The sequence below is a fragment of the Cynoglossus semilaevis genome, chromosome 19 (assembly GCF_000523025.1).
Source record: "Cynoglossus semilaevis isolate Cse_v1.0 chromosome 19, Cse_v1.0, whole genome shotgun sequence".
Lineage (NCBI taxonomy): Eukaryota > Metazoa > Chordata > Actinopteri > Pleuronectiformes > Cynoglossidae > Cynoglossus > Cynoglossus semilaevis.
The window spans coordinates 10249175-10262475 of NC_024325.1; the positions used below are offsets into that span (position 1 = coordinate 10249175).

The 13301-nt window shown below is 39.4% G+C and overlaps 1 protein-coding gene across 1 annotated transcript in view; it reads right to left on the reverse strand.

Annotated features, from left to right (window-relative positions):
• nbeaa (neurobeachin a) overlaps positions 1 to 13301 on the reverse strand; it is a 113301-nt gene that overhangs the window by 55569 nt on the left and 44431 nt on the right. Inside the window, exons 5-10 of the mRNA XM_017041719.2 lie at positions 10625 to 10725; positions 7706 to 7801; positions 7441 to 7562; positions 4388 to 4514; positions 3262 to 3381; positions 2211 to 2357 (exon numbers count right to left, since the gene is read on the reverse strand). Of these exons, the coding sequence (XP_016897208.1) occupies positions 2211 to 2357; positions 3262 to 3381; positions 4388 to 4514; positions 7441 to 7562; positions 7706 to 7801; positions 10625 to 10725 (713 nt within the window). The remainder of the gene's footprint in view (positions 1 to 2210; positions 2358 to 3261; positions 3382 to 4387; positions 4515 to 7440; positions 7563 to 7705; positions 7802 to 10624; positions 10726 to 13301) is intronic.

Sequence of the window (13301 nt, forward strand, 5' to 3'; positions counted from 1 at the left end):
ATGAATATTATGAAGTCAAAGTTTTTTGGCAGTTGACGTCCAATAGCACAGGGAACTGTTGTGAATCACTGCTTCATCAGGCTGTGGGTTCATTTCTCTGTCACTAAGCCCTGGGGGCAAAAAAACTACCGGTGCCTTTGCTATCGGCAGGGACACGAGTCCAGAAAATTTGAAAATGATTATAAAAGTTGCAAAAATAACTTAAGGGTAAGTATAAAATACCAAACATGAGGCAAAACAGCAAAAAACTAAAGGCTAAATGTTGTCAAATTTAACAAGGGCCAGTCAAACATCCTTAATAATGGAAAAAAAATCAACTTCTCAACGATTTTAATCGTATCCTTCTTCATGGGCTGTTTTGATTCACAGTATTTGTAAAATCCCGGGTGAAGTACTTCACACCAGCTCAGAACCTGCATCTTTGTTTTGTCAAAGGACTGGAATCAAGTTTCTCACAATGTCTATCACGAAGAAATACAGATGGAGCGCAGTAATTAGTTGCCGTGATTTTACAAAGGTTTACTTTTCAAGTTGATATGTAAAAAAAAAATAAAAAACCTAAAAAAATCAAATGTAAAACAACGTTAATATAAAAACCTGTTAGATGCCCTAAGGATGTGACTTCACTTCATCTTTTAAAATGATCACTTGTTGACATTCATTTTTTGTCTAGAACTTTTTGACTTACCCTTGTATAAAGAAATATTAAATTTATGACTTTGCAAATCTGTGCAGCGTCATGGAGCCCACAAGTTTGATCAACTAAAAAAAGCTGCTGGAAAAGTTCCGAACCACAGACCCTGTAGAGTTTAATCTTCTCCAAATTAATGTTAGCACAGTCGAGTGGACGTTGTGTTAAAAGGCAAAACCACTAAGTGATTTAGTAGACAGTGCTTGAGGATAGCGAAGTAACCGACTCGTTCAGCTGTAATCAGAACAATCGCTCTTTTCCAATTTGTTTAATTTAATTTCGTCCTTTTGTTGATTTGCAGACAGGCCCTTCTGTCATCTCAAGACAATGAGCGTCAGCCAGTAAGTCAGACTTGAGCTCCTCACTGATTAACTGTTGACAGTCTTCGAATCTGCCCTTGAGTAATTCACATCAGTCACTGTGATTCTGTTTGACAGAAACAGAACTCACTGGAAAAAAAACGCTCTTGCACCTATTAAACTGACCCGATGACGGCTGCCTCAGTACTGAAGAGAAAAAACCCATGGATTACAGAACACATTTCTGTGTCTCTCTAATTATACTGCGGGCCTAAGGATGTGGTTATCTGAGTGGTAAATATATATACGTCCAACTCTATCTGCACCCCCCACCTATTGCTGAACAAATGGTAGTTTTTTAAGAAACAAAAATATAATCAATTAAAAAAAATATTGAATTATTTAATTAATTCAAAATATAATAATTCCAAACTGTGACACTAAACAGAAAACCCTGAAATTGACACTTAACTTAAAATGCCTTGCTGTGCCCCTGCTGTAATAGTTCCTGGCTAACTGGGTTGGGTCCGCCCCCCATTTTGGGAACCAAAGACTTAAAAGAGCTTATGGGCAAAGCAAAAATGTCAAGAGGGTCCAGATGGGCTCAAGTCAAGCACCAGAAGAGACTGATTATTGTGAATAATTAAATCTCTAAATAAAGCCCTGTGTATTAAAGAATTAAGTGTAAGAGTATTTGAGTGCAGAATGTAGTTGGTACATTTTTTATATTTGTGTTTCATGGATCAAAACAGGGCAGAGCTGAAGCTCCGAGGCATCATTTGTGGAGGCAGCGTCACCTCAGCCTGTCCTGCTGTAATTAACTGCTGCCTCAGATATTTAAAAAAAAAAAAAAGGAGTTGCTGCATGAATACATATTAGGCCAGACAAAGCTGTCAGCCAAAGGACTGACAGTTCAAGGACACCTTAGAAAAAAAGTCTGTGGATTGAAGTTGATGTAAAGCAAATATGCCAGGTCTGTTGGTCATTAAAAGGAAAAAGGCAGAGCGTAAAAATGACAGTACGTACTTTAACTGGTCAGAAAAAAAACCTAAACAGCAATTATAACCTTTTTACAAGAATGATTGATAGACCTGCTACACTTTATGAAATAAAACTAAGGATATTCCGTCAGGCAAGTTATACTTACAGTGACGTAATGTAAAGCTCAGGGCGGAAAATACACATTATACACTTGGTAATGAGGAACAGAGCGGTCTCACCTTGTATCCGGGGCCAAGCTGGTGAATGGCAAAGATCTGAGCTGGGTTGAGGGCTTCACTAAATACATAAATGGCTCCCAGTTGTCCACAAAACACCCTGTTAGCATCTGCCGTCTCTGATGAACCCAGGAAACACTTATCATAGCTCTGTGAAGTGACGGAACACACCAAAAAACAAATGTAATATAATATAAATCTCCATATGCTTTAGATATATGCATATATATATATCAAAGTCATTAGAGCGATTAGTAGTTCTGAAAATATATGACATATGCATCACTTTACAGGACCATAATGTGCTGTTATTTTAATTTACAGTGGCTGCACAGCACCCTCTGCAGGGAAGGTGGGGAAAACAAACAACCAGAATTTTATAGTCTTTGGCAAACAATTTACCCAGAGCTTTGCAATACTGAAAATAAAAAAAATCAAATGAAACACAGAAGTGCTTCAGCAATAAAACTGCACTGACACATACTTAACTTTTGCTGCTTATAACATTCTATTATATCTGTAAAGTCCATTAAACGTACATTTTTTTTTGTTTAAGTTAATGGCTCTCTGTGATATTTTACCTTTTAACGACTCTCTCCCAGTAACAACCCTCATCTCTGTGAAATCTGTACTGATTTGTTACTTCAAACCTGTGATATCAAGCTTAATCATGAGCCTTTGGGGCATAACAAGTGAAGCACTAACCTACAGAAACTGCAGCAATGTTGGAGCCAGCCAGGCTGTATAATGAAGGCTGAGCTGCCCATGAGAGGTCATACCTGTCCCCTGTCCCCTGCTAAATGGAAAAGTTGGAAGTCTGGAGTTTGGACGAGTTGTGCTGTAGGGCAGCCCAAGGGCAACTGTGCCACTGCTAATGAATGTAGAGGGCAAAGCTCAAATGTTTGCTGGCACGACAGTGGGAAGGCAGTGTGTAATAAAACTCTGTTGGTATCTTTGATTCTGTTCTAATACCACGTTAAAAATAAATAGTTCTGAAGTGCACACCACGACGCGGTGCCTCCCTAATGATCAGAGGCAGCATTAGTGCTCTTACATCATTGGTGTTGACGTGCCAGGCCATATCACCATAGGAGACCAGCTGACCGTTGACATAGCAACGGATCTCAGAGTTCCTCCAGCGGTTGTAGATATGGACGATGCTGATCATGTACCACTGGGAGAAAACACATTGAAAAGGATGTTGCATTAAAAAGAAACATCTACCAAGGAGACAATATTTATATATGTAATATATATATTTAACATGGCAGATTTAAACAGAATGAAGTTGTAACAAATGTAATTTTTGTAATTTTCTCATGCTCTGTCTAGAAAATAACCAAATTAACAAATAAAAAATAACAAACTGTGGCACCTACTGTGAATCAATCTCACTTCAACTTTGGAATTTTATTTTTATATTTTATTGCCTGTTTTAAAGCGCTTAACTAGGATACTTTTTTAATTATTCATATTGTGGGAACAGTCAGGACTTTTTCAATAAAACTCACAAACATTGGATTTATTAATGTAATGTCATTCAATCATTTTTGTTTTTTATTTAATAATATTTTGTGTGTGTTTGTCTTTGGTGAACAGTCTTACCTACTTGGTTATACTTACTTACAATATGAAGTTACCACTGATTTAAGTACAGTTTAACATTTTACAGCCCAGGCAGAGACAAGTGAACCTGTCTTATATACAGTAGCTGGGACATTAGCAACGCCACACTACACACATTTTACTTAACCATACTGTACAAACACGCTGTGTGCCGTGAGGACAAAACCCTGTGCTACAATACACGGTGACATTAATTGATCAAATGAAACCACTGGGAACTTTGTTAGGCAGTTCAGGAGATTCCACTGGGTCAGCAAATACTGTAGCACTGAGGCCATCTCATCAAGCCAGCGCTTGTGTTTACGTATGAGTCATAGTAAATTGCTGACATAGTGGTGATCGAGTGCCTGCAAGCACATGCACATGTGTGCTGGGCCATAGTAAATTGCTGACATAGTGGTGATGGTGGTGTTGGGGGGTGTTTAGGCAATAATTGACGGACCTTATCTAGACTTATGGCTCATGAGCACAATCCTAATGCGTTCCCAACTCAAAAGTAGACGCAGAATCATGTCATATCAAACACTCATTTGCGCATGTGTGAGCTTATTTACCTTGCGAGGCTGGAAGTCATATTTCACACAGTGCTGGAATCCTTTCCCTTTGGATTTCAACGACGTCACGATAAGACAGTTTCCCACAAAGTGAGCAGAGTAGCCGATTCCTTTGCTTGTGCGAAAACTGCAAGACACCGAGACGGGATTCATGAGTTCAATGTACATTTTTTAAACATGAAGCTGTCAGTTACAAAGGATGGAGGACCAAACCAAAGTCATATTAAAGGGGCTGCATCCGTTATGTTTCTGTGAAAGTGATTTTCATTAAAACAGACCAGGGGTCTCCAACGCATCACTTGCAAGCTCCAAGTAGCTCGCCTAAGGGCTAATGAATCAATCTGCACTCATCAACAAATTCCCGCAAAATCATTTTGCAGAAATTGTGCATTGTGCAGAAAATAAAATAAACAAAAATAAAAACAGCTTATTTGCTCAAAATATATTAAACAACATATTTATGTGTATTTATCTCTCATATTATACAACATATTTATGTGTATTTATCTCTCTTTTTTGTCACAATTTCTGCCACTGCTAACTTCTTCCATAACTGCAAGCTTACTGCATTGAAAGTAAGCTACCAATATGCCATATTTAACATTAACATCCACCCCAAGAACAAACAGGAGACATTTAACACCTACAGATCTGATTGTTTGTGCCAACTGCTGTCACAAAAAGAGGATTTTCCCAGCTGAAGCAGCAGCAGCAGCACCAGGGGTCCTGGATCATGGTTCGGAGAGAAATTCTACTAATCCCTTTCCTTCCATTTTATCCTCCACATTTTCCCTCCCTGCACACGTAACTCCCTCTCACAGCTATTTCATGAAACAACAAGATGAACATCCCTCCAAAGACGGCCTCCAGAAGGATCACACACGGAGCAGACGCAGAGGGCAAACATAAATCCATCTAAAGAAAAACTCTGATATATGTTAGGAGTGCATATGTTGTGTTATCGCTGCCTCAGTGCCGCAGTGGAGGCCGGTATCAGACAGGCGACTGTAGGAGCAGCTGGAGAAGGACGATAAGACCTGAGCCAGAGGAGAGCAGAGGAGAGAAGAGGGGGGCATCCTCCCTCTCTTCGTCTTTGCTTTCCATGACAACCTGACAAATGGTCACTAAGGAAACAAGGTTACATCGCAACCTTTTTTTTTTTTTTTCACGATTAGAGTTCGCCTCTGCAACAGTAACCAGAGGATACAGTGCCATATGGCACCCTTCCTGTAGATGACTCCTTCTCTTTCTTGGAGAAAAAACACCCACCATATCAGTAATGAATCATTTCTACCGAGTGAAGGGCAGGGGGTAAATGGGGTGTCGCTGCTCAACGTCACAGAATGAAGAGTCAGGGGAAGGAAGGCGAGCAGAGAGGTAGGGGAGTTCAATTAAATTTAAAGGTCAGGGCTAATGAGCCTTCATTGTAGCTAACAGTCTGGACCTGCAATTCTAATGTTGTGACCATCGGGGTCCAGAGCTGAACAACAAACAGGCGTCCTCCCAAACAGCAGCTCCCTTGTGGTGAGGCGCCCTGACATTTGGAGTTATAATTCATTATTGGTCTATAGATTAACTTTCAGTCCACGTTAGTCACTCCTGTGACTCCGATGTTTATCGTCTGCAGTCCTTCAGTTAAGAAGCTCCTCAAATGAAAACAATGCTGAAAGTGCAGGAAAAAAAAAACATGTACTGCAGGAAGAAAGAGGTCACAGCAGGGGACGCCATAGAGAGAATCAATAAAAAAACAACTGTGTGAGTTATAGTGAGACACTGATGCTGTGATGTACTGAAATAATGTCTTTTGTCACTTTCTGTTTCACTGCCTTTGGTAAAGCTGACACTACAGCCCTGAGTGACACAATCCTGTAAAACTTGTTCTGGTCACGTTATTTGTTTAATCAACGTTGGTGATTCACATCAAATAATACAACACAGCAGACATCTTCAACTACAATTAAATGCACTTTTATCATTTGCTTGTTCATAAGTTATCACTCTTTTCTAATGCACTACATTACATTACATTATACACATTATCACTGGATATTATTAGTTAGGTTGCCGTTGAGATGTTTGGAGATAGAGAGTAAAAGATAAATCAATTCTTATCAATTCTGATCATATATTAGAAGCTTAATTTCCTCCTGGTTATCAGAAATAATCTTTTTTTTAGATCCATTAAGTCAAAGGTTGTATAAATTGATTTTTACGTTTCCTCCTTCTATGGCAAATTTCTGCTCCTATAACCCGTTGCAGTTAACCTACAAATTCCTGTACTGTTGCTGTTGATGACTTTGTGGAGTGTTTACCTCTGAACCCGCCTGGTTAAAGGCTGCCGTCCGCTGAGTGTTTTCTTATCGAAGATTGAGTGCAGTGGTGCACTCTCCTTTAACTTTCATCATTTCTGTTTGCTTTTGCCGGCGCTTTCCTTTTTTAAAAAAAAAGAACGGACTGGCTGCTGTTGGTTAAGTCTTCACTACTTAGTATTTGTAGTCACCTGACCTCCTGCCTATAACGGGGAAGGACTGAAAAACATTGTTTTTTACATATATCTGGCTTCGTCCATGCCTCGAGTAATCCTCTTCAACCATTTGTATTGCATCATTGAATCTCCCTATTTTTTTTTACCAGGCAGCATCATGTCTCACACCATTGTCCAACAAATGGACTATAATCCATAAGCACATCGGTATGTATTTAATCATGTGTATGCTGTCTTTCTTCGACTGACATCAACGATTTGTTATCACATCTAGGCTCTTTCCTCCTTACGACATTCACCACGGATTATATGTGGTCAGGGTCCAGACAGCCTGACCCCATCTGTCAACCTGCCCATTACCACTGCAACCCCAGCTGTACCCTAAACCCATCTGTCATATCAACAGCAGATGTCATACATGCCGTGCACCACCCTCATGTATTTTTCCACCACTCCTAAATGTTCTTTAGACTTAAGTAGAAAAAATAGGGAAGCACATTTGGGATTTACACAAATTAGGTTTTTAGATTTTTGGCACATAACTGTGTAAATCAGACCAGCAACTTACCAATAGAGGTATGGTTTGTCTTTGTCCACGTTTATGTTGTTCAGCGGATCTTGTCTGAACCAAGTGTTGATAGTGAACCCGTTCTGGTAAGGCCATTTGGCAATCGGTGGCAATGCAATGGCCTGAAAGAGGAGCAATTATAAATATATATTGAAACAAATATTTCATTTTAAATTTGCTGACAGAATGTGAAGTTTTTCATATGCTTTTATTTCACTTTATGATGATTTCCTTTGTTGTGTTTTTATAATGGACAGTCTCTCACCGCTGCACTGCGTCCTGGAAAGTTGAAGAAAGTATCAGGACCATGTCTCTGAGGCATCTGGTTCAACACGGACAGCAGCTTGATCGCATGTCTTGGCTAAAAGAGAGAGGAGGAAAGAAGCGCACGGTCAGAGCGACTGGTATGATAATGGTACAGATGCTCTGTAGAAGATTCACGGAGGAGAGAATCGGTTAAAAAAAAATCCCTGTGTGACATCACACGTCTTTCACAACCCCAGTAGATCAATATCTCCTCAATCACCCTAGCCCTCCCCCGACAACACCTCATCAATACCATGGCAACCCTTCATTGATCTGTCTCTGGAGAGGGCAGCTGGGGGAGGAGGAATTAGAAAAGACAGGAAAAACAGGTCTGGGTGTAACGTGGAGGCAGAAGGAAGGATGAAGACGGAGAGCAGAAGAGATGGCTGATGGTCCTGCTGTGGACCACTGATCAGTAACCACAGGTTGTTGATGACACTTGTCCTGGAGTCGAAGTAGAAGCGAGACTTACGAGAAGGAACGGGGGACGTATTGACTTGACCAGTGGACAGCAACCACCACTGAGCAACGGCACAATAGAGGGCAGGGATCAGGAGAGAGTTGAAAAGCTGGCGCTGGAGTCACACCAAACAAATTTCAATCAATTCAACAATATGCCAGCATTTTTTTTTTCAGGAATAAGAAGAAAATCCAAAGGCTGGCAGTCCAGCTCAGATACAAATCACAGCACTGATGTGAGTTAACTGTGATTTTAGAAAATCTCTTTGGTAATTTAACCAAATTTAATAACAATTGAATACTTTAAAAATATTATTGTCTGTATTTAACTATAATTCTGTTCATTTACCAGGTTTTCCTGTTATCTGATACCCCCAGAGGTGGAACCAAGTCCTTGTTTTGTAAGTCTTTGCCCTCAAGTCCCAAGCGAAGTCCAAAGTCAAGACATGACAAGTCACAAGTCGGATCCAAATTCCTGCAGCTTCAGTTCACTTCTAGTTCGTGTCCGGCGTTATTAAGGACAGGGTGTTGTTAGGCCGGGTCAGGTGACCATTATGGAGCGCTCAATCATTCTTTCATGTCAAGTCTCTATACAGGAACAGGAAAGTAGCAAGTCTTTTCAAGTCAAAACATTCCAAGTCCAACAAGTCCGAGTGAAGTCACGAGTCACTGATGTTAAGGTCCAAGTTGAGTTACAAGTCTCTTTAGTCTTTGTCAAGTCGAGTCCAAAGTCACCAAATCTACGACTCCCGCCAGAATCGATGTCGAAGTCATGTGACTCGAGTCCACACCTCCGGATCCCGCTAACTAACTTATTTGCTCATTTAATCAGTTTGTTACTGACCTAACTTGAGATCCTGTTTCTACCTCTCAGTACAAAGCTTTCTGTGTTGTATTTTCAACTAGGTCAAATTCAAATAGAGGACTTTATTTTTCTTTGAAGTCAAAAGGTGTCCTATTTACTACTGGAGCACGTTTTTCTCAGCGTTGAGGAATATCGTCCCATCGATTACTCCTGGTGTCTGGCCTATAAAAGCATAAGGAGAAGCTGGAATGGTTTGTACTCAATTACATCTGGTTGTCTCACGATGTTGTCTGGAGTATCACAGGGGGAACGCTTGTAAACAGGATGTAATCTGTGCCTACTTGAAGAAAAGCCTGGCTATGTAAAAAGTTGTAATCTGAGCCATTTAAGAAACTTGGTTGCTAAGGAAACGTTGCTGAATTTGCAAACACAGGGATGAGAAGCACCTTCACTGAATTGGTGCAAAGCAATAACTGCTAACCCCTTGAGCTAATTACTGCAAAAAAAGGAGAGAATCGAATTTCCAAAAGCTTTCAAGAAGCGATTAATTTGAGCAAATTAGGTTGAAATGAATAGAATGAAAACATATCAGCAACTTGGTTGAATGAACTATTGAACAGATATCTGCCTCTTTAAATGAATTTATTTAAAGGAATAAAGCCAGGAGGGATTCAAAGCTCCCGCTGCTTGGCCACAAGCTTTTCCAGTGACCAGATGATGTGGTTAACTGGTTAGCTAAAATACACAAGGTTCTGGACCTAGGGCTGCTTCTCTGGACTGACCAGATGATAATGATGGACCCATGTGGCGTTCATGAGCATATCATGGCGCTTAGAAGACTTTGTTCAATTCACTAGGCTGTTGTCTGTGTGTGCGTCACCTTCACAGATGTTAAGGCTCTTAGTCACCACTGTAACAAATCTAACAGTCAAACCATTTTTGCATTAATAAAGCCAGTTACAAGAGAAAAACAACATTAGCCTAAATTGACCTTGTTTTAGTCAATGTAGACACAAACACTTTCAACTACCACAGTTTGTTACACCTGCTAATTAGATTTAGCATCTAAAATTAAATTATAGCAATTCATAATTATATTATAGCCCAAAAATATTAATGATATTTATTGACTAAGAACGTTAATGTGTTCTACAAAGGCACTGTGTGTTTAATAAACCATTCATGCCTTTTCCTGGACTTTGTTTCCCCAATAGAATGCATTATGTGTAATATTATTTGCTTCGTTCAACTGGAAATTACAGTGAATGTCACTGTTTACATGATCGCAAACGTGAATGTTTTGTTTACGGCGCACAAATTTGCACACATAAATGCATCAGCCAGACTGAAAAATATTTACAATTTCCAAGTCTGATCCACCATACTGATATCATTTTTTGTACATTTTTCAGTTTGCAGTTGAAATAGCGACCCCACTATTTTCCATCTGTCCCTGCTACTTTTGGCTTCACCCTTCATAGTGCTTCATGAGCTTCATGACAGAAACCAAGCTGGGAAGATGACGTTAAAAGTCGGCCAATATTCAAAAGGACTCAACTCAGTAGAATCCCCAACACACACACCAACAAACACAGTTTGACTCCACCAACGTACCCAGATGCCATTGTCTCCTCTCAGCATACTGAAGAGCAGCTTCAGCTCCTTTACTGTGATGCTGTAACTGGCCATGACTCCCAGCATGTCAACCAGGAGGTCTGCAAATAAAAAAAACAGAGGTAAACAGTGAGTGCAAGACGGAAAAAAAATAACACGCAAAACTCTGTGTGTGTGTGTGTGTGTGTGTGTATTTGTAAAAGTTCTGGGGTCTTTTTTTTGTTAAGTCAGCATATTCTCCAGTGACAGTGACTCTGAGGATATTGCAATATATGAGTCGGTTGAGTTAAAATTCAAGTCAAGTTACATCCGAAGCTCTCACAGCACCGGCACGGAATGCACTCATCTTAGGGGGGGACACTTGCTGTGCACAGCATTCAGGTGCTGCGTATGTCAAGTGCTATGAAGGTATTTGTTTACACCAGGTAAGACGAGACACACTGTGAGAGTGTTACATGCCCGGCTACTGCAGACGACTGTGACAGGCAGGGTAGTGTGGGCAGGAATATTAATGTGATGTAACACCCTGTCAGAAGACTCATTAAAAATGAATAAAAGCGTTAAATGGCACTGATTATGTCCAGATTAGAGAAGCTCATCAAAATGTCTTCAAGGAAAAAAATGTGTCATTAAGAAGTTAATGAAATGCGTTTAGTACAATACAAATGACTGGCTGTATATAACTGGACCTCAAACAAATGATATTTTGTTCTTCAAAAGATGTGTTTTACTGAGCAAAAACCAAAAGAGAAGCAAACATTCAAAAATAAAAAAAAAGTATTAATTCTTGTAGTTTTGTAAGGAGAATGTCCTTTTCAATGTATAAGACAGAACGCTGCAGGCAGACCTGTCAATCACACATACTGTACATGCTCTATGTTTATGAAGACTTAATCAGTGTCATCTTGAGTTGAACATGAGTTATTTAAACTCTCAAAAGTATTTTTCTGTCATATTGTATGTTGAATTCATGTAAAAGTAAACTGTAACATTTTAGAGTGAAACATTTCGTTGCATTTTTATGAGGTATACCAACCTTTTTGGAAAGGGATTTTCAATGACAATTAATTATAAAACATTATCATTACGAAGATTATTTTTGGTTTAATGACTACATATCATTCAACAATAAAAAAAAACAAAAACAAAGTAATTCCTTCAAATGATAATTTAGCAGCTTGTTAAGAGCTACTCCGCCTCAGCGACTCACTTTACACGATGTGAAGCAATCTGCTTACAAAGGTTATTCGTTCCCGTTAAGCCGTCTATTCTCTAAACAATATTTAATTAGCCTGAGCCCAGCGATAGAGAATAAAACGGGAGGCTCACTGGCTAAGGTGCTGGGTGGGAGAGAGAAAGAAAAAAAAATCAGTACACAATGTCCTAGATCCAAAAGCCCCGAGCTCTGTTTTTGGTGCGATAATTCCATGTAGGTCATTTTAAATAGTCTTGAAAAGACGGTATGGAACAAAAAAAATGTGAGTGTGGGAGCTTTAAATTGATTTCAGGGACGTTCTGATATTCACCGGTGCTGTGAGGAGTAATAGGTTATAGATGGAAGTAAGGAAATGCATTATCTGAGGGCTGTAGATACTAAAGAGAGGACACCGGGGACACACACACACACACACAACACACAACACACACATCTGCTGAAGCATTATTAGGTGAAGCCAATGCCAACATGATGATATGGAGAGGCAGCTGTGAATGTACTGCTGCATATTAAAGCTCCAAACACAGAAGCACACTGAGGTCAGAGCCGCGCTTCTATTGTACCAGCAGTTCATAACCAATGACAAACAGGAAGTGTTACGGAGAAAAATTTCGATGAGGTCGAACGTATCAACTTAAATTCCGTTCGTCTTTTTAAGGAGGAAATATTTTCCGACGCGGTGCAATCTGCAGGATTGAAAGGCAGTTTCTGGTGGTTTTTCATAAAACTATTATCCAACTCTTTGCTTAAAACAACACAATCTCCGCTGCCGCAAAATTGACTGCCGTGTTTGTTGTCATCCATCTCAGATATATCCCACAGAGTTGGATGCAAAAAGAAAAACAATTCCAAACATGTTATATAACTTACTCTCCGTCCTGTTACAAATGTTTCCCACCTACACAACGGCCCACGCATAAATTCAGGAGCTGGTGCTCTCTGATGGAAAATCACTACCTGGCCTGAGTCATCGCTACACAGGTTGAGTTTGCTCACTGTCAAGTAAATTAAACAATGTTTACAACCAGTTTGAACCCATTTCAAGCTACAAACCAAACCGTGTGGTGGGTGAACACGTCACAAATCAGTCAAATAGAAAAAGTAGTAAATAAAAGATTTTTTCGGTGGGGAGAAGGATTTCGATTACCGCAGTTCAGTCATACTGTGATCTATTGATCTAGCATCAGTTTCACCACTATTCAGCCATACTAGCTATACTTTTTGTAGAAGAAAAAATATTAGAATTCAAATAAGGGAAGCTGCATTAATTTGCATAAAACTTTGCAAAAATTGCCAATTTTTACAGACCTTTATTTATTTATTTATTTTAAATAATATTGACTGTATTTCTGTGCTATGGTTACAGAAAGTGTAATGCCTAGTAAAAGTAAGTTTTTTTAACATGTTATTGCATTATTATTATTATTAATAATAATAATAATAATAATAATAATAATAATA